The 25,568-nt window shown below is 44.0% G+C and overlaps 1 protein-coding gene across 1 annotated transcript in view; it reads right to left on the reverse strand.

Annotated features, from left to right (window-relative positions):
* Window positions 1-25,568, reverse strand: part of SYNPO2L (synaptopodin 2 like) — a 138,242-nt gene that overhangs the window by 50,880 nt on the left and 61,794 nt on the right. The window contains exon 2 of the mRNA XM_040435838.1: window positions 8,820-8,971. Within this exon, the coding sequence (XP_040291772.1) occupies window positions 8,820-8,971 (152 nt within the window). The remainder of the gene's footprint in view (window positions 1-8,819; window positions 8,972-25,568) is intronic.

Raw genomic sequence — 25,568 nt, forward strand, 5'->3', positions numbered from 1 at the left:
TGACTCTGCCATAGTCAGCCTTATCACAGGTGGGGACGACTCAGAGTACAGACAGGGGACACAGGATTTTGTGGAATGATGTCAGCGGAACCAGCTCCAGATCAACGCGGGCAAAACCAAGGAGCTGGTGGTGGATTTCTGCAGACACAGGCCCTCTACTTTGGTTCCGGTGAACATATAAGGAACGGACATTGAGGTGGTGGACTCTTATAAGTACCTGGGTGTTCACCTGAACAACAAACTGGACTGGAGCCATAATACTGATTCTCTTTTCAAAAAGGGTCAGAGCAGACTCTATTTGTTGAGGAGACTAAGGCCCTTTGGAGTGCAGGGAACGCTCCTAAAGACCTTCTTTGACTCAGTGGTGGCATCAGCCATATTCTATGGTGTGGTTTGTTGGGGGAGCAGCTTATCTGTGGCTGAGAGACAGAGATTAGATAAGCTCATTAAGAAGCTCTGTCCTAGGTTGTCCCCTTGATCCAGTGCAGGAGGTGGGTGACAGAAGAACTCTAGCAAAATTAACATCATTGTTAGACAATGTCTCCCACCCCATGCACGAAGCTGTTGTGGAGCTGGAGAGGTCCTTCAGTGACAGACTGATGCATCCTAGGTACACGAAGGAACGTTATCGGAGGTCCTTCCTCCCAGCAGCGGTTAGGATTTATAACCACCACTGTTACCAGAAACCAGTAGTGAATTTTTTAAGTAAATTCTGTGTTATGTTTTTCTTGTATTTTATTTTTTACTTTTACTTATTTTAATTTCTAATTTCTCTCATTTTGCTCCTGTTGTGAATGTGATTGCTGCTGTTATGCCAAAATTTCCCCACTGAGGGACATTAAAAGGATTTTCTTCTTCTTCTTCTGTTGGCTAATGCATTTTTTTGGGAATATCTCAGGAACGGTAGAGAGCTGAAACCCGGTCTAAAACTTTCCTGGACACCTGATGTACCTGTGTGCCAAATTTCGTGATTGTAAATGCGACGGTGCGGATTCCTTTAGTGGACATATACACATACACTCAGCTTTATATATTAGATTGAAAAATCTGTATCATAAACATATCTCATGGAGCTAAGCAGATTGATATACTGTATAGTTTTATGGGAAAATATTAGCAGTGATTGACATCCTTCTCCATGTGAGTATGCATGCAGTGTGTAGCTGTCGATCACTGAGTAGGACAATCAGCTGGACTCATAACCAAAGACAGAGTAGGGACATAAATGCATAAAAAATTTCATTATTTTAATAGTACGGATGGTGGTGCCAATGATGTTTATTTTTTTCATTGTTTATTTTTATTTTTGAGAAAGGGGAATGATTAGATTTTTTTTATTTTTTTAAAACTTTATTTTACATTTTTTAAGCCCCCAAGTAGACCTCAACATGCAATCATTAGATTGACATTTGTATAAAGTAATGGAATTTTATCCATTACAATATACAAAGATGCATATTCCAATTCATTGGGCTACAGTAATAAGCCTAGTAGCCTTGTACAGGCTATGGCTTACTACAATGGAACGCCTTTCCCAATCTTAGCCAGGGAGAAGTGTTCCTGCCCATGTGCACATCTGTTCCTGCCCTTGCGCACTTCCAGTTTTTTAGCCTTTCAGATGCCGTGATGCCATGGTGTGTGAAACAGCAGTCACCCGGTAGCTATGGCACTTCCTCCACTCTGGAACGGATTCCATTCTTAAAGACCCGACATCAATCAACCGTACATGTACGGCGGATGTTGAGAAGGGGTTAAAGGTGACATCAGTTCAACCCAAAATGTCTGTTTTACTCTAGGTTTACATCAGCATTAAGAAATCCAACAGACTGTTCTGGCATAAGAACAGCCTGCCAGAGTTCACCGTATTTGTCATACCAGGATAACGCTGTGAAATGCTGGATTCCCATTGACTATAATGGAATCCAACAGGGATCCGGGTGGCTTCTGTAAGAAATGGTGACTTCCGGCTGGGCAAAAAGTTGTGCATGCATAGAACAGCCTGCTGTATTTCTTAAAGAGGGTGTGTGGGAATTAAGAAAATGAAAATACTTAAATATTATTTTATTATAAATATATTCCCAAATACCTTTCATTAGTTATAAAGGCTTGTTTTGTCTAGGGAGCAATTATCAGAGGAAATAAAATGGCTGCCGTCCTATTATTACACACAAAACCTGTCCTAATCCCACAGCAGGCCAAGTTACTAAACAACACTGAGCTAAAGAGCTGCCTCATCCTCCTCTTTGCTCTACTTGTCAGGGATTATGATCCTGAATAGAATAAAAGAGAAACACCACAACCAAGAGTTATTAGAAAGAATGTTCCATAAACACAGGAATTTGCTAAAACAGACATGTTTCTGAAGCAGGAAGGTCCTTTTAGCTTGCACGTTTACAGGAGCAAGAAGCAAATACAATAATAAGCATTCTTTCAATTTTTTGATGCCACAAGTTTTATTTTTACAGTCCTACGTTGATCCAGGTCAATGACGTAATGAGCCAAAAGATCCAGTTTTATTTTCTACTAGACATTAAGCCCGTTACAATAACGGGCGCTTGAACAGTAGTGCATAAACATTAGTAGGAACAGTCTATAATAAATGGCACTGGCACAGACTGGTGGCTGTGGCTGGTGGCCAAAACTGTTGGCTTTGGCTGAGACTACTGGCACTGTGACTGGTGGCTGAGACGGCTGGCACTGACTGGTGGCTGAGAGTGCTGGCACTGTGACTGGTGGCTGAGACTGCTGGCACTGTGACTGGTGGTGGCACTGACTGATATGGCTAGCACTGACTGGTGGCTGAGACTGCTGGCACTGTGACCTGTGCCTGGTGGCACTGATTGATGACTGATATGGCTGGCACTTACTGGTGGCTGAGACTGCTGGCACTGTGACTGGTGGCTGGTGGCACTGACTGATGGCTGAGACTGCTGGCACTGTGACTGGTGGCTAGTGGCACTGACTGATGGCGGACAGCTCTATACGCCAGGCGCGCAGTTATGGGCAGTGCAGGCGGTGTCCATGCATGTGTGCTGATTGGCTGGTGCGCCGCGCACTTAACAAGTCGCCACACACGCACGGACACAGCGCAGGCACACAGGGCTTTTATTAGGTAGGATATATAGTATAGGACATTGTATAGGTCAGTGTGACTATAACCCTCATCATCCTGCAGGGTCAGCTCCACGTATTACAGTAGTGCTGTGTGTACATATATATATATATATATATATATATACAGTACAGACCAAAAGTTTGGACACACCTTCTCATTCAAAGAGTTTTCTTTATTTTCATGACTATGAAAATTGTAGATTCTCACAGAAGGCATCAAAACTATGAATTAACACATGTGGAATTATATACATAACAAACAAGTGTGAAACAACAGAAAATATGTCATATTCTAGGTTCTTCAAAGTAGCCACCTTTTGCTCTGATTACTGCTGTGCACACTCTTGGCATTCTCTTGATGAGCTTCAAGAGGTAGTCCCCTGAAATGGTTTTCACTTCACAGGTGTGCCCTGTCAGGTTTAATAAGTGGGAATTCTTGCCTTATAAATGGGGTTGGGACCATCAGTGGCGTTGAGGAGAAGTCAGGTGGATACACAGCTGATAGTCCTACTGAATAGACTGTTAGAATTTGTATTATGGCAAGAAAAAAGCAGCTAAGTAAAGAAAAACGAGTGGCCATCATTACTTTAAGAAATGAAGGTCAGTCAGTCAGCTGAAAAATTGGGAAAACTTTGAAAGTAAGGGCTATTTGACCATGAAGGAGAGTGATGGGGTGCTGCGCCAGATGACCTGGCCAACACACAGTCACCAGACCTGAACCCAATCGAGATGGTTTGGGGCGAGCTGGACCGCAGAGTGAAGGTAAAAGGGCCAACAAGTACTAAGCATCTCTGGGAACTCCTTTAAGACTGTTGGAAGACCATTTCAGGGGACTACCTCTTGAAGCTCATCAAGAGAATGCCAAGAGTGTGCAAAGCAGTAATCAAAGCAAAAGGTGGCTACTTTGAAGAACCTAGAATATGACATATTTTAAGTTGTTTCACACTTGTTTGTTATGTATATAATTCCACATGTGTTAATTCATAGTTTTGATGCCTTCATAGTCATAAAAATAAAGAAAACTCTTTGAATGAGAAGGTGTGTCCAAACTTTTGGTCTGTACTGTATATATAGTATAGGACATTGTATACATGAGGACAGTGTGACTATAACCCCCATCATCCTGCATCCCTGTATCCCCCTCCATCTCTATAATATATCCCCTGTACCCTCCCTAGCTCTCTCTAATGTCATGGCTGGAGTGTACAGATGTAGTCAGAGTAATGGGGGGAGGGAGCGGGCAGGAAAGTTGCACTATTGTTTCCCCGCGTCAGCTGCCTGCAGCTCGGGATGAAAGAAGATGGTACAGAGGGGTGGATATGGCCTTTCACCTCTCACCGACACTCACAAAGAGACTGCAGCGAACAGGAGAGATCATTACCTCCAGAGTCGGGTACTGGGGGAGCCCTGACAGTGCAGCACACACAGCCCCCTCCCCCCAAGTTACGTGGCCATTAATTTCCGGACAGCTCTACTCGGCGAGCGCTCTCCCCCCTGTACATGCGCGGCGCGCAAGTATGGGCGGCGTAGGCGGTATCCGTGCATGTATGCCGACTGGCCGGTGCGTCGCGCATGCGCACTTAAATCAGCACACACGCATGGACACTGCGCAGGCACACAAGGCTTTTATTATTATAGATGCTTCCTTTGAGTGCCCTATGTCTTGACCCCACCTTGTTCTAAATCTTGTGTTTGGCTATACTCTATATACACTAGCTGGAAAATGAAAAATGAACACCTGACTGCTGTGCATGGGAGAGCTTTCGTTACATCTAGTCCCAGACATTCTTGATGTGGGAGAGATCTGGTGATCAAACGGACCTGTGGAGTTGCTGGATACCCTGAAGGGCACTTTGTGTAGTGCAGGCAGTGTGTGGGTGGGTGTTATCTTGATGGAACACCATGTGTCCTACCCGAGTCAAAAAAAGACAGTAGGACCTGGACATACCAAAGGCTGGTCAATGCTCCCTCCGCAAATATCAGTCATGAATGGCCATGGTCCTGTGCGATGGCAGTAGGTGCCATCCAGTCGTCCTGTGAACTCTGATGTAGACATCATTATTATCAAAGTAGGTTTTCATCACCGAACACTATAGTTTGCCATCGATGGTTGCATCAGAGTCCGTAGGAGGGTTCTAAAGCACCTACTGCCATAATGCATAGTATGGAAACACACTACTAGCAGTTTATACTATGTCAATGTCCACTCAATCAAATTAAAGGGGTTGTCCCATCTGAGCTGTTCACTAACCTTTCTCAGCTGCAGCACCCTGCTTCCTGACTCTTCTGGGGGTGGTTACCAACAATTTGATTGATAGTACAGGCAAGCGGCGCACTGTTGATGTCATTGCAGTGCTTGCCTGTACGGTAGCGCTACTGATACAGCTACTAGCTGTTTCTATTATCAGGGTCACCAACGCAGGACTCTGACAAGGTCTTCACTAGTGTTTAGCACGAATATTCTAATAGCGAATTTTTATCGCGAATATCGCCACTTCGAGAATTTGCAAATATTTAGGATATAGTGCTATATATTCGTTATATCGAATATTCTGCATTTTGTTCCATCTGAACACATGATTTCTCTCTGCATCTTGCTTGTGGGCCAATGAGAAGGAAGCAATGTCAAGTTCACAACAATACTTAGCGCACCAATCAGTAATCTGTAGTCAGACCTGCTAAAATGTGAAGTTACACATAGAGTGAAAAAATATTCTACTCACTGCCGATTAGCGCAATCGCGAATCTATTGGAGCACTTGACTCTATCTGCATATAAAGCTTTTTTAATGTTCTGCCTTGCCAACCATTTTCTCCAGTCTCAGGAGACTTATACCAGCTTGAAAAATGTAGCCAAAGTGACCCACGCCTGTATTTTGCGTTACAAATTTGCATTACGCTATTTTTACATTGCCGATTTTTCACATTCAATAAAATAATCTCAAATTCTCGAAATTCGCAAATATATGACGAATATTCTCCAAAATATTCATGAAATATCGCGAATTCGAATATAGCCCCTGCCGCTCATCACTAGTCTTCACAACTGCTAGGCTGCTCCATGATGCCCAGGAGTAGTGCAGGGGTAATATTCAAATTCGCGATATATTGCGAATATTTGGTAGAATATTCGTCATCTATTCGCGAATTCAAGATTATTTTCTTGATCGCGAAAAATCAGCAATGTAATATTCGCGTAATGCGCGCAAAAAACAGGCGTGGGTCACTATGGCTACATTTTTCAAGCTGCTAGAAGTTTTCTGAGACTGGAGAAAATCGTTGGCACGGCAGAACATTACAATAGCTTTATATGCTATCAGCTACACTATATCACGATCTAACCTACACTGACTATCTCCCACTAACTATCTGTATTATATACACTCACCTAAAGAATTATTAGGAACACCATACTAATACGGTGTTGGACCCCCTTTTGCCTTCAGAACTGCCTTAATTCTACGTGGCATTGATTCAACAAGGTGCTGATAGCATTCTTTAGAAATGTTGGCCCATATTGATAGGATAGCATCTTGCAGTTGATGGAGATTTGAGGGATGCACATCCAGGGCACGAAGCTCCCGTTCCACCACATCCCAAAGATGCTCTAATGGGTTGAGATCTGGTGACTGTGGGGGCCATTTTAGTACAGTAAACTCATTGTCATGTTCAAGAAACCAATTTGAAATGATTCGAGCTTTGTGACATGGTGCATTATCCTGCTGGAAGTAGCCATCACAGGATGGATACATGTTCTCATTCTGTTTACGCCAAATTCGGACTCTACCATTTGAATGTCTCAACAGAAATCGAGACTCATCAGACCAGGCAACATTTTTCCAGTCTTCAACAGTCCAATTCTGGTAGTGCAAATTGTAGCCTCTTTTTCCTATTTGTAGTGGAGATGAGTGGTACCCAGTGGGGTCTTCTGTTGTTGTAGCCCATCCGCCTCAAGGTTGTGCGTGTTGTGGCTTCACAAATGCTTTGCTGCATACCTTGGTTGTAACGAGTGGTTATTTCAGTCAACGTTTCTCTTCTATCAGCTTGAATCAGTCGGCCCATTCTCCTCTGACCTCTAGCATCCACAAGGCATTTTTGCCCACAGGACTGCCGCATACTGGATGTTTTATCCCTTTTCACACCATTCTTTGTAAACCCTAGAAATGGTTGTGCGTGAAAATCCCAGTAACTGAGCAGATTGTGAAATACTCAGACCGGCCCGTCTGGCACCAACAACCATGCCACGCTCAAAGTTGCTTAAATCACCTTTCTTTCCCATTCTGACATTCAGTTTGGAGTTCAGGAGATTGTCTTGACCAGGACCACACCCCTAAATGCATTGAAGCAACTGCCATGTGATTGGTTGACTAGATAATTGCATTAATGAGAAATAGAACAGGTGTTCCTAATAATTCTTTAGGTGAGTGTATATAAGCTAACTAACTAACTAACTAACTAACTAACTATCTAATGCAATGACACAGCAAAGCACAGAGCACAGCAATGACACTGCTGTCTCTCTCAGAACTCCATAAAACTGCAGAAAATGGCTGCTGGGGAGGTTCTTATATAGTAAGGGGTAAGCAACTTTCCTATTGGTTGCTAGGGATGCTACTAAGCTCAGACAAACACTTTGCAGCCTTCTCATAGGCCCACAAGCAAGAAGGGAGGTTACTGATGAAAAGAAAATCTCGAATATTCGAAATGACGAATATATATCACTATATTCTAAATATTCGCGAATCCTCGAAGTGCCGATATTCAAGATTAATAATCGCTATTCGAATATTCGCACCCAACATTACCCAGGAGCTGTTTAATTAGTTTCTATGGAGCAGAAGAGAGGAGGCTGGGAGATGGCGCATATGCGCCAATATGCGCACTTCCGTGGTCCCGGCCACCGCAGCACAGTTTAAGGGCTGTTTCAGACGAGCGGATGCCGTGCGTGACATCTGCTGCGTGAATAAGAGCCAAGGCCCGTTCCGGACAGCAGAGACACGGAGCAGTAACATGATTGATAAGCTCCGTGCCTCTCTGTGATCTTTTTACTACAAAATCACAGTGAGATAAAGTTGTCACCGTGATTTTGTAGTAAAAAGATCAGAGAGGCAAAGATCATTATCAATCATGTTACTGCTCCGTGCTTCTTCTGTCCGCAGCGGGCCTTGGCTCTCATTCACGCAGCGGATGTCACGCACGGCATCCGCTCGTGTGAAACAGCCCTAAGGAACGGAAGACGCTGCACAAATGCAGCCACCGCTGCAGTACTGCTGCGGTGGCCGTAACCCCTGACAACGAGGAATAAATAAAAGGAAAGAAGAATTAGGAATAGGGAGAGAAGGCCATATCGAAAATAATATACATAGGGTAAGATTATTATTATGTTAGAAGGAACAAAATGAAAGCAACTTTGCAAGATGGGACAACCCCTTCAAGCTTATATATACACTACATACTAGATCAGGGATGGCCAACCTGAGGCTCTCCAGCTGTTGCTAAACTACAACTCCCAGCATGCCCACACTGCCTACAGCTAACAGCCTACAGCAGGGCATGGTGGGAGTTGTAGTGTTGCAACAGCTGGAGAGCCGCAGGTTGGCCATCCCTGTACCAGATGGATAGACAGATAGACAGACAGACAGATAAACAGATAGATAGATAGATAGACTGTAGATATGTTGTATTAGCCATTTTTTTGTTAATTACCTCTTGACATGAAGATGGAGACTGCCTTCTGATGAGTCTATCATCTGCATTGATTGTGCATGTGATAATCCAACACACGGTTTCCCATTGATCCCAATCAGTTCATCGTTCTCCCGCAGCCCACCACGACATGCCTTGCTGCGCTTGCGTACCTGTAACAAAAAAAAAAAAAAGTAAATAGATGAAAATATATACATGCAATTGCTATGGTTATGGTAACTAGTGATGAGCGACACGAGCTTCGGATGCAACATCTGAAGTCGCTTCGTTCAAAACTTCGGAATAATACCATACGGAGATCCGTCTTCTTGCAGTATTAAAATGTATGGGCTCTGATGAGCCGAAGTTAGTTATTCGTGAAGTTGAGTTTTAAAGTGGAAACCCACTTTAAAACTTGAAACTGAGCTCACTTTCGGTTCCAAGGTACCTGTCGAAATCAACTTTGCGAATAACTTACTTCAGCTCATCGGAGCACATACATTTTAATGCTGTCTCCGTACAGTATTAATCCAAAGTTTTGAACCAAGCGACTTCGGATGTAGCATATGAAGCTGGCAATATGATAATGTGTGTATTTAGCAAATCTGAGTAATAGCAGTAGTATTTGTAACATGATCCATGATGCAATAATGCAATAAGGTTGAATTCTACTCTTCTCAAAAGAAAATAGTTCACGCAAAAACAGCGCACAAAATTACATGCAAAATAGTCATCTTTATTGCATTCAATGTAAGAACATAATATTATACATAAAGAGGTAGAGACATTCGCACTTCCAAGATGGCGGCTGGGGTGCTGTCAGTAATTACATCAATTATATAGGATATAACTTAGACCTATTATAAAAGGCATTATACTACAGACTATGACAGGGGGTGATGAACACTCATTACCTAAACTTACAATGTAATAGAAGGTCAGTGCACAAAAAATGTATGTTTCCCCACTTCCAGGGAATGTAGTATGGGAGGTGGAGCCTGGTTCTTAAAGGGGTATTCTGGTTTTAATGATTACATTTATTTATTTAGAGAATAGGATTTAGAATCATTTTCTAATATACACTCACCTAAAGAATTATTAGGAACACCTGTTGTATTTCTCATTAATGCAATTATCTAGTCAACCAATCACATGGCAGTTGCTTCAATGCATTTAGGGGGGTGCTCCTGGTCAAGACAATCTCCTGAACTCCAAACTGAATGTCAGAATGGGAAAGAAAGGTGATTTAAGCAATTTTGAGCGTGGCATGGTTGTTGGTGCCAGACGGGCCGGTCTGAGTATTTCACAATCTGCTCAGTTACTGGGATTTTCACGCACAACCATTTCTAGGGTTTACAAAGAATGGTGTGAAAAGGGAAAAACATCCAGTATGCGGCTCTCCTGTGGGCAAAAATGCCTTGTGGATGCTAGAGGTCAGAGGAGAATGGGCCGACTGATTCAAGCTGATAGAAGAGAAACGTTGACTGAAATAACCACTCGTTACAACCGAGGTATGCAGCAAAGCATTTGTGAAGCCACAACACGCACAACCTTGAGGCGGATGGGCTACAACAGCAGAAGACCCCACCGGGTACCACTCATCTCCACTACAAATAGGAAAAAGAGGCTTCAATTTGCACGAGCTCACCAAAATTGGACTGTTGAAGACTGGAAAAATGTTGCATGGTCTGATGAGTCTCGATTTATGTTGAGACATTCAAATGGTAGAGTCCGAATTTGGAGTAAACAGAATGAGAACATGTATCCATCCTCTGATGGCTACTTCCAGCAGGATAATGCACCATGTCACAAAGCTCGAATCATTTCAAATTGGTTTCTTGAACATGACAATGAGTTCACTGTACTGAAATGGCCCCCCACAGTCACCAGATCTCAACCCATTAGAGCATCTTTGGGATGTGGTGGAACGGGAGCTTCGTGCCCTGGATGTGCATCCCTCAAATCTCCATCAACTGCAAGATGCTATCCTATCAATATGGGCCAACATTTCTAAAGAATGCTATCAGCACCTTGTTGAATCAATGCCACGTAGAATTAAGGCAGTTCTGAAGGCAAAAGGGGGTCCAACACCGTATTAGTATGGTGTTCCTAATAATTCTTTAGGTGAGTGTATATCTAGTTAAAATTTTGCTTGCAGACCTTTATTCTATCCAAGCAGTAGCCACTCCCTAAAGAAAAACAATGATATAGCCAATTTTAGTCCAGTAAAATCTATCCATAGGACTAAACATAGCATCAGTCATGTGAGCTGTCATGTGACACTCACAAGTATCTTGTCATGTGACCTGGTTTTTCAGTTAATTGCCCAGGTATCTAACAGGTGAATAGTAGTGAATTGAAGAGAAGAACATAGAGTACATACAGCATTAATAACTGTAGCACCATCCCATCATGTCTCTCAGTGTCTTTGTAAAAAAATACGTGTTTGTGTTATTTTTTTTCACACTAAACTTTATTAACAACATGACAACATCACCTACACATGACTTCTCTCTTGTCTTTTTTGCCAAAAACTCCCTAAACAAGAAGGTGGGGCCAACCCACCACCCCGAAACTGCCTCGAAAGTCTGCCAGTTAACTACTTCCTTCCCATATGCAGCCTTTTGAAATACAGATGCACCATAAGCAATTTGAGCTATGCAGTACCATTTGTACTATGGAAAATGTATAGTTAGCATACATTAACCCCTTTATCAATGAACCACAGTGCACTATAGCATTATGCCTTTTTATCAATGAACCACAGTGCATTATAGCATTAACTCTTTTAGCAGTGAACCACCGGGTCACTGCATTTAAACCTGTGGACTAACTATGCTTCCAACTGTATATCTTTTTTGTATCCTTTTCCTTGTTTTTTCAAGGCAATGATCTCAAGTCTTAAAGAGGTTTTCCAAGAGTTTTTTTTTACTGATGACCTATCCTCTGGATAGCAGGAGAGTGCGTAGAAAATGGCACAGAAAATGCCTTCGCCTTGTGCTTCCACTGTGCCCCTGCTGTCAGGTGGGAATGCCACCAGCAGCGCGTCTACCAGCGTGCGCTTGTACTCGCGCATCTTACGATCACGCTCCAGTGAGGGAATTAAGGACGGTACGTTGTCCTTGTAACGGGGATCCAGCAGCGTGGCCACCCAGTAATCAGCACAAGTTAGAATGTGGGCAACTCGGCGGTCGTTGCGGAGACACTGCAGCATGTAATCGCTCATGTGTGCCAGGCTGCCCAGAGGCAACGAAAAGCTGTCCTCTGTGGGAGGTGTATCGTCTTTGTCCTCTGTATCCCCCCAGCCACGCACCAGTGATGGCCATGAGCTGGTCTGGGTGCCACCCTGCTGTGAACATGGTTCCTCCTCCTCCATCTCCTCATCCTCCACCTCGTCATCCTCCAGAACTGTGCCGTGGCTGGACAATTGTGTACCTTGGGTTTGTGGGTGCAGGAACCCACCCTCGAAGACACTTGGGAATGACTGTCCGGAAACCCTACGAAATGATCCCTCTTCCTCCTCCTCCACCTGTGCCACATCCTCTTCCATCAACGCCAGGAGCGTTTTTTCAAGGAGGCATAGAAGTGGGAAAGTAAAGCTGAGAACGGCGTTATCGGCACTGGCCATGCTGGTGGAGTACTCGAAACAGCGCAACAAGGAACACAGGTCTCGCATGGAGGCCCAGTCATTGGTGGTGAAGTGGTGCTGTTCCGCCGAGTGACTCACCCGTGCGTGCTGCAGCTGAAACTCCACTATCGCCTGCTGCTGCTCGCACAGTCTGGCCAGCATGTGCAAGGTAGAGTTCCACCTTGTGGGCACGTCGCATATGAGGCGGTGAGCGGGAAGGCCGAAGTTACACTGCAGCGCTGACAGGCGAGCAGCAGCAGGGTGAGAACGCCGAAAGCACGCACAGACGGCCCACACTTTATGCAGCAGCTCTGACATATCAGGGTAATTTTTAAGGAATCTCTGCACCACCAAATTCAGCACATGCGCCAGGCAAGGGATGTGCGTCAACCCGGCTAGTCCCAGAGCTGCTACGAGATTTTGCCCATTATCGCACACCACCAGGCCGGGCTTGAGGCTGACTGGCACAAACCACTCATCGGTCTGTTGTTCAAGGCCCGTCCACAGCTCCTGCGCGGTGTGGGGTTTGTCCGCCAAACAGATAAGTTTTAAAACTGCCTGCTGTTGTTTACCCCTGGCTGTGCTGAAGTTGGTGGTGAAGGTGTTACGCTGACCGGATGAGGAGCTGGTAGAGGATGAGGAAGCAGAGTAGGTGGAGGAAGCAACAGGAGGAAAACTGAAGCGCCCTGCAATCCTCGGTGGTGGAAGGACATGCGCCAAACTGCTATCCGCCTCAGGCCAGCCGCCACTGCATTTACCCAGTGTGCTGTTATGGAGATATAACGGCCCTGACCGTGCTTACTGGTCCACGTATCCATAGTGAGGTGCACCTTGCCACAGATGGCGTTGCGCAGTGCACACCTGATTTTGTCCCCTACTTGGCTGTGCAGGGAAGGGATGGCTCTCCTGGAAAAGTAGTGGCGGCTGGGCACGACGTACTGTGGAACAGCCACGGCCATAAGGCCTTTAAAACTATCCGTCTCCACCAGACGGAATGACAGCATTTCAAAGGCCAGTAATTTAGAAATGTTGGCATTCAGGGCTAGGGATCGCGGATGGGTAAGGGGGTACTTCCTCTTCCTCTCCAGCGTTTGGGAGATAGAGAGCTGAACGCTTCCGTGGGACATTGTGTAGATGCTTGGTGACCCAGGTGTTGGTGTTGCTGGAAGATCCTCTGTTTGCGGGGTGGCAGGTGGCACTGTCACTCCAGAGGTGGATGAAGAGGCAAGACTGCAGCAGAAGAGGAAGCAGGAGGAGCCAGAGACCTTTCTTGGTTTTTGAGGTGTCTACTCCACTGCAGCTCGTGCTTATCATCGTCCTCCACATCATCTTCCACCCAGTCTTGACCCCTGCCTTTCTTGTCGGTCTGCACACTTTCGAAAGCCCCAGCAGTTGGCACCTGTGTTTCGTCATCAACCAAGACGTGCTGCGATGGTCCTACCATGTAATCATCTTGAAAGATAAGTATTTGGGCATCGGTGCACTCAATCTCTTCCACTTCTGGGGCAGGGCTAGGTGGATGGCCCTGGAAAACCCTGCTAACAGAGTCATCAAAAAGCAGAAGAGACTGCTGTATGACTTGGAGCTCAGACTGCTTGGCTGATTTGCAAGGGGGTGAGGTGAAAGACTGATGGACATCGGCTGCAGGTGTCAACTGTGGTCTTTCAGCAGGAGACTGGGTGGGAGACAATGTGAAGGAACTGGATCCACTGTCAGCAACCCAATCTACTATCGCCTGTACTTGTTCAGGCCTCACCATTCATAGAGCCGCATTAGGCCCGACCAAATACCACTGCAGGTTCTGTCGCCTACTCGCACCTGAGGAAGGGTTTTCACTTGTGCGTGTAGCTGGCACAGATCGACCACATTCTCTCCCTGCAACAGGAGCTCCACCAGCAGCACCACGACCTGGGCCACGTCCCTTATTTGACGTTCTCCTCATATTTCTCGAATTTAGGATCTTGCCCTAAATGGGTGTTTAATTAATAGTAGAATATAACGACAGTATGTAAAGGGTGTATCTCACACGGCCTGACCCACAGTAGGCCTCAATTAAAGATATTTTTGCCCAAAATGGCTGTATTTCAAATGCCTGAATCAAACCCCAGTATGTAAAGGGTGTATCTCACACGGCCTGACCCACAGTAGGCCTCAATTAAACATTCCTTTGCCCAAAATGGCTGTATTTCAAATACCTGAATCAAACCCCTGTATGTAAAGGGTGTATCTCACACGGCCTGACCCACAGTAGGCCTCAATTAAAGATTTGTTTGCCCAAAATGACTGTATTTCAAATACCTAAATCAAACCCCTGTATTTAAAGGGTGTATCTCACACAGCCTGACCCACAGTAGGCCTGAATTAAAGATTTGTTTGCCCAAAATGGCTGTATTTCAAAAACCTGAATCAAACCCCTGCATTTAACCACCTCAGCCCCCAGTGCTTAAACACCCTGAAAGACCAGGCCACTTTTTACACTTCTGACCTACACTACTTTCACCGTTTATTGCTCGGTCATGCAACTTACCACCCAAATGAATTTTACCTCCTTTTCTTCTCACTAATAGAGCTTTCATTTGGTGGTATTTCATTGCTGCTGACATTTTTACTTTTTTTGTTATTAATCGAAATTTAATGATTTTTTTGCAAAAAAATGACATTTTTCACTTTCAGTTGTAAAATTTTGCAAAAAAAACGAGATCCATATATAAATTTTGCTCTAAATTTATTGTTCTACATGTCTTTGATAAAAAAAAAATGTTTGGGTAAAAAAAAAATGGTTTGGGTAAAAGTTATAGCGTTTACAAACTATGGTACAAAAATGTGAATTTCCGCTTTTTGAAGCAGCTCTGACTTTCTGAGCACCTGTCATGTTTCCTGAGGTTCTACAATGCCCAGACAGTACAAACACCCCACAAATGACCCCATTTCAGAAAGTACACACCCTAAGGTATTCACTGATGGGCATAGTGAGTTCATAGAACTTTTTATTTTTTGTCACAAGTTAGCGGAAAATGATGATTTTTTTTTTTTTTTCTTACAAAGTCTCATATTCCACTAACTTGTGACAAAAAATAAAAAGTTCTATGAACTCACTATGCCCATCACGAAATACCTTGGGGTCTCTTCTTTCCAAAATGGGGTCACTTGTGGGGTAGTTATACTGCCCTGGCATTCTAGGGGCCCAAATGTGTGGTAAGGAGTTTGAAATCAAATTCTGTAAAAACTGACCAGTGAAATCCGAAAGGTGCTCTTTGGAATATGGGCCCCTTTGCCCACCTAGGCTGCAAAAAAGTGTCACACATCTGGTATCTCCGTACTCAGGAGAAGTTGGGGAATGTGTTTAGGGGTGTCATTTTACATATACCCATGCTGGGTGAGAGAAATATCTTGCCAAAAGACAACTTTTCCCATTTTTTTTATACAAAGTTGGCATTTGACCAAGATATTTATCTCACCCAGCATGAGTATATGTAAAAAGACACCCCAAAACACATTCCTCAACTTCTCCTGAATACAGAGATACCAGATGTGTGACACTTTTTTGCAGCCTAGGTGGGCAAAGGGGCCCATATTCCAAAGAGCACCTTTCGGATTTCACAGGCCATTTTTTACAGAATTTGATTTCAAACTCCTTACCACACATTTGGGCCCCTAGAATGCCAGGGCAGTATAACTACCCCACAAGTGACCCCATTTTGGAAAGAAGAGACCCCAAGGTATTCGCTGATGGGCATAGTGAGTTCATGGAAGTTTTTATTTTTTGTCACAAGTTAGTGGAATATGAGACTTAAAAAAAAAAAATCATCATTTTCCACTAACTTGTGACAAAAAATATAAAATTCTAGGAACTTGCCATGCCCCTCACGGAATACCTTGGGGTGTCTTCTTTCCAAAATGGGGTCACTTGTGGGGTAGTTATACTGCCCTGGCATTTTCCAGGGGCCCTAATATGTGGTAAGTAGGTAAATGACCTGTGAAATCCGAAAGGTGCTCTTTGGAATGTGGGCCCCTTTGCCCACCTAGGCTGCAAAAAAGTGTCACACATGTGGTATCGCCGTATTCAGGAGAAGTTGGGGAATGTGTTTTGTGGTGTCATTTTACATATACCCATGCTGGGTGAGAGAAATATCTTGGCAAAAGACAACTTTTCCCCTTTTTTTATACAAAGTTGGCATTTGACCAAGATATTTATCTCACCCAACATGGGTATATGTAAAATGACACCCCAAAACATATTCCCCAATTTCTCCTGAATACGGAGATACCACATGTGTGACACTTTTTTGCAGCCTAGGTGGGCAAAGGTGCCCAAATTCCTTTTAGGAGGGCATTTTTAGACATTTGGATACCAGACTTCTTCTCACGCTTTGGGGCCCCTAAAATGCCAGGGCAGTATAAATACCCCACATGTGACCCCATTTTGGAAAGAAGACACCCCAAGGTATTCAATGAGGGGCATGGCGAGTTCATAGAAAAAAAAAAATTTTGGCACAAGTTAGCGGAAATTGATTTTTTTTGATTTTGTTCTCACAAAGTCTCCCTTTCCGCTAACTTGGGACAAAAATTTCAATCTTTCATGGACTCAATATGCCCCTCAGCGAATACCTTGGGGTGTCTTCTTTCCAAAATGGTGTTATTTGTGGGGTGTTTGTACTGCCCTGGCATTTGAGGGTCTCCGCAATCATTACATGTATGCCCAGCATTAGGAGTTTCTGCTATTCTCCTTATATTGAGCATACAGGTAATGAGATTTTTTTTTTCCGTTCAGCCTCTGGGCTGAAAGAAAAAAATGAACGGCACAGATTTCTTCATTCGCATCGATCAATGTGGATGAAAAAATCTCTGCCAAAAAAAGAAAAAGGAGGGGAAAGGCGTCTGCCAGGACATAGGAGCTCCGCCCAACATCCATACCCACTTAGCTCGTATGCCCTGGCAAACCCGATTTCTCCATTCACATCAATCGATGTGGATGAATAAATCATTGCCGGGATTTTTTTTTTTATATATATACAAAGTGTTTGCCAAAGTATATGAACACCGCCACCTCCTCAGCTCATATGCCTCGGCAAACGTATCTTTTACTGCAGAGGAGAAATCTCGTCTTGCAGCGCCGCATACACCGACTTGCGTGTAATCTGACAGCAGCGCAATGCTTCTGTCCGAATGCACATCAGTGCTGCAGCTAGTCGATCGGTTGGTCCACCTGAAAGGTAAAAAAAACAAAACAAAAAAGAAAAAACCAGGCCGCAACGCAATAACTTTATTAACTTTAGAACAGAACATATTAACTTTTTTTTAACTTTTTTAACTTTTTTACTCACCGGTAATTTTTTTTTTGTTTAGTTTTTTTTACCTTTATAGAACAAACCTCTCCTTCCCCATGGGACAATGTGCAAAGCGCAAATCGCCCAAAGATGTGGCAAAGTACGTTATGCACTTTATCCCAGGTGAAAGGAGAGGTTTGCAGCAGCTGTGAGTAAAAGGGCCCTAATAGCCCTGTGTGCCTGTCCTGTGAGATGCAATCCCTATGCTAGGTGTACCTGTGTGTGGTACTTCCGGAAACACTCTCCTAAGCATAGGGCAGGGTGGTCAGGGCAGTCAGGACAGAAATAGCGGGTGTCACGCCTTATTCCACTCCTGCTACAGACACGACATTTTTTTCGGGGTGGCGGTTGGGTTGAGGTACCAGCAACGACACTGGGGAAATGTTGCTCGTGTAGACGGCTAACTACACTGGTGGATGGGGCCACGGAACCTCCTGGGTAAAGGAGGTTCTCGATGATCTCTTCCTGGAATTTGAGGAAGGATCCTGTTCTCCCAGCCTTACTGTAGAGAACAAAACTATTATACAGCGCCAATTGAATTAAATATACAGACACATTCTTATACCAACGTCTGGTTCTGCGGGAAACTAAATAGGGAGCCAACATCTGGTCATTGAAGTCCACCCCTCCCATGAGCGCATTATAGTCGTGGACTGAGAGGGGCTTTTCAATGACACGGGTTGCCCTTTCAATTTGGATTGTCGTGTCTGCGTGAATGGAGGAGAGCATGTAAACGTCACGCTTGTCTCTCCATTTCACCGCGAGCAGTTCTTCGTTACACAAGGCAGCCCTCTCCCCCCTTGCAAGACGGGTGGTTACAAGCCGTTGGGGGAAGCCCACGCGACTAGTTCGCGCGGTGCCACAGGCGCAAATCCGTTCTAGAAACAAATGCCTAAGGAGGGCCACACTTGTGTAAAAATTGTCCACATAAAGATGGTACCCCTTGCCGAATAAGGGTGACACCAAGTCCCAGACTGTCTTCCCACTGCTCCCCAGGTAGTCAGGGCAACCGACCGGCTCCAGGGTCTGATCTTTTCCCTCATAGATCCGAAATTTGTGGGTATAGCCTGTGGCCCTTTCACAGAGCTTATACAATTTGACCCCATACCGGGCACGCTTGCTTGGGATGTATTGTTTGAAGCCAAGGCGCCCGGTAAAATGTATTAGGGACTCGTCTACGCAGATGTTTTGCTCAGATCTGCAAATTTCTGGTTGAAATGGTCTATGAGGGGCCGAATTTTGTGGAGCCGGTCAAAAGCTGGGTGGCCTCTGGGACGGGAGGTGGTGTTGTCGCTAAAATGCAGAAAACGCAGGATGGCCTCAAATCGTGTCCTGGACATAGCAGCAGAGAACATGGGCATGTGATGAATCGGGTTCGTGGACCAATATGACCGCAATTCATGCTTTTTTGTCAGGCCCATGTTGAGGAGAAGGCCCAGAAAAATTTTAAGTTCGGAAACTTGGACTGGTTTCCACCGGAAAGGCTGGGCATAATAGCTTCCCGGGTTTGCGGTTATAAATTGTGTGGCATACCGGTTTGTCTCTGCCACGACCAAGTCCAAGAGCTCCGCAGTCAAGAACAGCTCAAAAAATCCCAGGGCCGAACCGATTTGAGCCGTCTCAACCCGAACTCCAGACTGGGCGGTGAAAGGGGGAACTACAGGTGCGGCTGAAGTTGGTGACTGCCAATCAGGGTTTGCCAGCACCTCAGGGACTCTAGGGGCTCTACGGGCCTGTCTGCGCGGTGGCTGCGACGGGGTAACTACTGCACGTGCCACCGTACCAGCTTCAACTGCCCTTCTGGTGCTCGCTACTTCACCAGGTTGTATGGCAGTGCTGGTACTAGGTCCAGGAAGGGCTGCGCTGCTGGTGTATGCCTCACCACGTGATCCGGCAGCGACAGCCCCACTCTGCTGCTCTTGAAGCGGATCCTGCGTAACCTGTGGTCTAGCGACACGGGGCCGGGTACGCCTGGTGCTGCCAGGGACCTCAACCTCCTCGTCCGAACTTTGGGTCAGAGAGCCACTGCTTTCTACAGGTTCATATTCTGACCCGCTAGATTCGTCAGATGAGGGTTCCCATTCCTCATCCGACTGGGTCAGAATCCTGTAGGCCTCTTCAGAAGAATACCCCCTGTTTGACATTTTGGACTACTAAATTTAGGGGTATTCCCTGAGACTACCCAAGAAAAAAAGCAAACCTGTCTTACAAAGGGGAGGCTAGCGAAGTACCGGAGGCCGCTGCGGTTGATAAAAAATATCAAAACTGATTTTTTTTATCGCCGCAGTGCGTGTAAAGTGAATGTGCAGTGATCAAAAAATAATAATTTTTTGTCACTGCGGTGGGGCGGGCGTGGGTGAACGCACGTGTGGGCGACCGATCAGGCCTGATCGGGCAAACACTGCGTTTTGGGTGGAGGGCGAGCTAAGGTGACACTAATACTATTATAGATCTGACTGTGATCAGTTTTGATCACTTACAGATACTATAAAAGTACAAATGCTGATTAGCGATACGCTAATCAGCGAATAAAAGTGACTGCGGTGCGGTGGGGTGGGCGCTAACTGACGCTAACTACCTAACCAAGGGGCCTAAACTATCCCTAAAACCTAACAGCCAATACTAGTGGAAAAAAAAAGTAACAGTTTACACTGATCACTTTTTGTCTTTCACTAGTGATTGACAGAGGCGATCAAAGGGGTGATCAAAGGGTTAATTGGGGTGCAGGGGGGTGATCTGGGGCTAAGGTGTAGTGTTGGTGCTACTCACAGTTCAGTCTGCTCCTGTGCTGGATCCAACCGACGAAAAGGACCAGCACAGGAGCAGAGAAGCCATATAACAGATCATATTTACTAATATGATCTGTTATATGGCTTGTGATTCGATTTTTTAAAAATCAGCAACCTGCCAGCGACGATCATTGGCTGGCAGGTTGCTGATGCAATTTTCCTCGAACTTTTGCCGGCCCGCGATGCGCATGCGCGGGCCGGCTGTGACCGAAATCTCGCGTCTCGCGAGAGGACGCGCCGGCGCGTCCACTCGGAATGAAACAACCACCTCCAGGACGCGTCTGTGCGTACAGCGGTCCGGAGGTGGTTAAAGGGTGTATCTCACACGGCCTGACCCACAGTAGGCCTCAATTAAAGATTTCTTTGCCCAAAATGGCTGTATTTCAAATACCTGAATCAAACCCCTGTATTTATAGGGTGTATCTCACACGGCCTGACCCACAGTAGGCCTCAATTAAAGATTTGTTTGCCCAAAATGACTGTATTTCAAATACCTAAATCAAACCCCTGTATTTAAAGGGTGTATCTCACACAGCCTGACCCACAGTAGGCCTGAATTAAAGATTTGTTTGCCCAAAATGGCTGTATTTCAAAAACCTGAATCAAACCCCTGCATTTAATGGGTGTATCTCACACGGCCTGACCCACAGTAGGCTTCAATTAAAGATTTCTTTGCCCAAAATGGCTGTATTTCAAATACCTGAATCAAACCCCTGTATTTAAAGGGTGTATCTCACACAGCCTGACCCACAGTAGGCCTGAATTAAAGATTTGTGCACCAAATGGTGGTATTTCAAATATCTGAATATAACCTAAATGTATAAAGGGTGTATCTTACAATGACATATGCAGCAAAGGCTGCCAAATAAACTTTTTTTTGCCCAAACGGGTGTTTGTTTAATAACTCAATATGGCAGCAGTATATAACCCAGGAATTTCAAACGTCAAGATGCTGCAAGGCCTGAAATATTGTGTATTTTGCCCCAAAAAGGGTGTTTTATTAATGAAAGAATATAAGCCCTGTATATACAGGGTGTATCTCACACGGCCTGACCCACAGTAGGCCTGAATTAAAGATTTGTGCACCAAATGGCGGTATTTCAAATATCTGAATATAACCCAAATGTATAAGGGTGTATCTCACAATGACATCTGCATTAAAGGCTGCCAACAATTTTTTTTTTGCCCAAACTGCTGTTTGTTTAATAACTGAATTTGACAGCAGTATATAAGCCTATAATTTCACACGTGCTGATGCTGCAAGGCCTGAAAATAGTGTTTTTTTGCAAAAAAGTGTGTTTTTAAACCCCGGGAAAATGATGGCTGTATTTCTAGCTTAAATTGTACACTGACTAATCCAGATGTTGTATATTGCCAAAAAAGTGTTTTTTGGGTAATATAAGCCCTGTATATACAGGGTGTATCTCACACGGCCTGACCCACAGTAGGCCTGAATTAAAGATTTGTGCACCAAATGGCGGTATTTCAAATATCTGAATATAACCCAAATGTATAAGGGTGTATCTCACAATGACATCTGCATTAAAGGCTGCCAACAATTTTTTTTTTGCCCAAACTGCTGTTTGTTTAATAACTGAATTTGACAGCAGTATATAAGCCTATAATTTCACACGTGCTGATGCTGCAAGGCCTGAAAATAGTGTTTTTTTGCAAAAAAGTGTGTTTTTAAACCCCGGGAAAATGATGGCTGTATTTCTAGCTTAAATTGTACACTGACTAATCCAGATGTTGTATATTGCCAAAAAAGTGTTTTTTGGGTAACAGAATATGAAAGCTGTATATATTAAACTTGAATTTAACACTTGCAGATCAGAAAAATAGTGGTTTTTGGCCAAAAAAAGTGTGTTTTTAAAACCCCAGAAAATGATGGCTGTATTTCTAGCATAAATTGCACACTGACTAAGCCTGCAAATGCACCAGATGTTGTAAATTGCCCAGAAAATTGGGATTTTCAATGTCCCAAATGCTCAGATGCAGTGCTGGTGCACTGAGCTTGCATAACATGGCAGCCGCCGCCCACCTTACTGACTTATTAAAGTTTATTTTTTTTCAGTCACTGGGCTTAGGGCAGGATAAAAAAATTGTGCCCTGCACCCACAAAACGCAATGTATGTAGATCGCTGAGTTAGATTCAGATTTTGAGCAAAAACTCTCTCCTATTCTGCATCCTCTCCCTACACTAAGCACAGCAGAGTGACGTGTAGCGCTACGTGACTCCAGCTTATATAGAGGCTGGGTCACATACTACACTGGCCAATCACAGCCATGCCATTAGTAGCCATTGCGGTGATGGCTTCTAAGGTCACACAGTTAAACGCTTGTTGATTGGCTGCTCTGCAGCCTTTCAAAAAGCGGCAAGAAAGCGCCGAACACCGAACCCAAACTTTTACTGAAATGTTCGGGTCCGGGGTCCAAAAATCCTAAAGTTCGGTACGAACCCAAACTTTACAGTTCGGGTTCGCTCAACCCTACTCCTAATAACTCCACATTTGTCCAGTGATGATCTCAAGATCAAAAGATATGGCTTCTGATAGCGAACTGCACAATGAAGTCGAAACGCGTTGTACCTATTTCAGTAAAACAACCAAGCAGATTCTTGTCCCTGGGCTCATAGTACGTGTGATGCTTGCTCCATGTATAATTCACACAGAGACAGTATAGATTATGTCCCTCTGCCCATGAACTGGTGCTAGATGCCTTCTTCCCATAGAGGAAAATGAGGTGTACAGCAAATTGTGACCTGCAAAATATGTAGTAACTTAATCCTTTCCCTCTGGATAGAATGTTTAAATAATTATTTTTAGTAGTTGTGTATATATATAACACTACTTTCATACATTTTTGCGAGTCCCGAGGAATTTCCTTATTGTTTATTTTTAAGGTTTGGTCACATCCTCAGCTGCTGAATATTATTTGGCTATGCTGCTCTATTTTCTTTTTATTATGTTGGATAATTGCGCTTTGCATATTGGACAATTAAGGTAATATGGATCCATGTTTTTTCATACAAGGATGATGAATGATGTTGGCAGAATACTGGAGTCATGTATCTTTAGCCTCGTTATTGGACTGTAAGAAACGATTTGAATGTGAAGCTAAAAAGGTGATTGCACTAGAACTATATCTTACCACGAAGGGGTTGTCTGCTTTATTTATATGGATGACCTATGCTCAGGATAGATCATCAATATCAGATCGCCAGGGATTCGACTACCGGCACCCCTGCCAATCAGCTGTTGTAAGCACCGCCTTCTCTTCATTATTTACATGTTCGCCGTTGCAACTGCAGCAGTGAGCAGGTGTAATTACCCCTAAACCATCCCATTCACTTCTATGGGATGCCTCCTTCCCATTCACTTGAACAGGAAGTGCTCGCATGAGCACTGCTTTCTCTTCAAACAGCTGATTGGCTGGGGTGTCAGATCCCCACCAATCTGATATTGACGACCTATCCTAAGGATTGGTCAATATAAATAAAGCGGACTACTTCTTTTAGTGAATACTATAAGATGCATCATATACCACGTGGAATTTGTGCACAAACCTGAGATATTCCTCAGAAGTATGAACAGTATGAAAGTTTTCTCAAGATATTATGTCGCTTATTATGGAGTTTTTACAAAAGGATATGGCGCAAACGATACAGAAAAAAACAAGCTTTAGAGGATATTTTTAAATCTTTCCTTTCCTTACAGGATTTTGATGAGTATTCTGTATATAAATTTTTTTATTTTGATCCAAGGTGGGAGATTAAGAAACAAGTAAATATCTCATTCAATGAGAAATTTGAATCAGGTCTCATTGATTAAAAAAAACTCTAAGATTTTTTGATTGTTGAACATCTTATCACTCCTATGTTATATTTACTACTGAAGATACATAGGGATGTGATAAATCCCCCTGGGAGATCAATAGTTTGTGGGCATGGATCCATATTAATATTTCTATATTTTTGGATAGAATATTGCAACAGCAAGATTGTATATTCAGGACTAGGGTTGAGCGAACCCGAACTGTAAAGTTCGGGTTCGTACCGAACTTTAGGATTTTTGGACCCCGAACCCGAACATTTCCGTAAAAGTTCGGGTTCGGTGTTCGGCGCTTTCTTGGTGCTTTTTGAAAGGCTGCACAGCGGCCAATCAACAAGTGTCATACTACTTGCCCAAAGAGCCTATCACAGCCATGCCTACTAATGGCATGGCTGTGATTGGCCAGAGCAGCATGTGACCCAGGCTCTATATAAGCTTGAGTCACGTAGCGCTGCATGTCACTCTTCTGTTACAAGTGTAGGGAGAGGATGCTGCTGGACTTGTGATTTCAGGGAGAGAATAGGAGAGAATCTAACTCAGCGATCTACCTAGAAATAGTTGTGTGGGTGCAGGACACAATCATTTTACCCTGCCCTGAGGCCATTGACCAAAAAAAAATAACTTTTATAATTCTGTTAGTTAGGTGGGTGGCGGCGGCGGCGGCCATTTTATGCATGCTCAGTGCACTAGCACTGCATCTGAACTTTTGGGACATTGCAAATCACCATTTTTTTTTGTCAAACTACAACATCTGGATTAGTCAGTGTGCAATTTAAGGTAGAAATACACCCATCATTTTCTGGGGTTTGAAAAACACACTTTTTTTTTCTTCAAAAAACAGTATTTTCCTGATCTGCAAGTGTTAAATTCAAGTTTAATATATACAGCTTTCATATTCTGTTACCAAAAAAAGACTTTTTGGGCAATCTACAACATCTGGATTAGTCAGTGTGCAATTTAAGGTAGAAATACAGCCATCATTTTCTGGGGTTTGAAAAAAACACTTTTTTGACAAAAAACACTATTTTCAGGCCTTCAGCACGTGTGAAATTACAGGCTATTATATACTGCTGTCAAATTCAGTTGCTAAACAAACACTCGTTTGGGCACAAAAAATTTATGCAGATGTCATTGTGAGATACACCCTTAATACATTTGGGTTACATTCTGATATTTTAAATACCGCCATTTGGTGC

This window comes from Bufo bufo, chromosome 6, assembly GCF_905171765.1.
Source record: "Bufo bufo chromosome 6, aBufBuf1.1, whole genome shotgun sequence".
In the NCBI taxonomy this organism is placed as follows: Eukaryota; Metazoa; Chordata; class Amphibia; order Anura; family Bufonidae; genus Bufo; species Bufo bufo.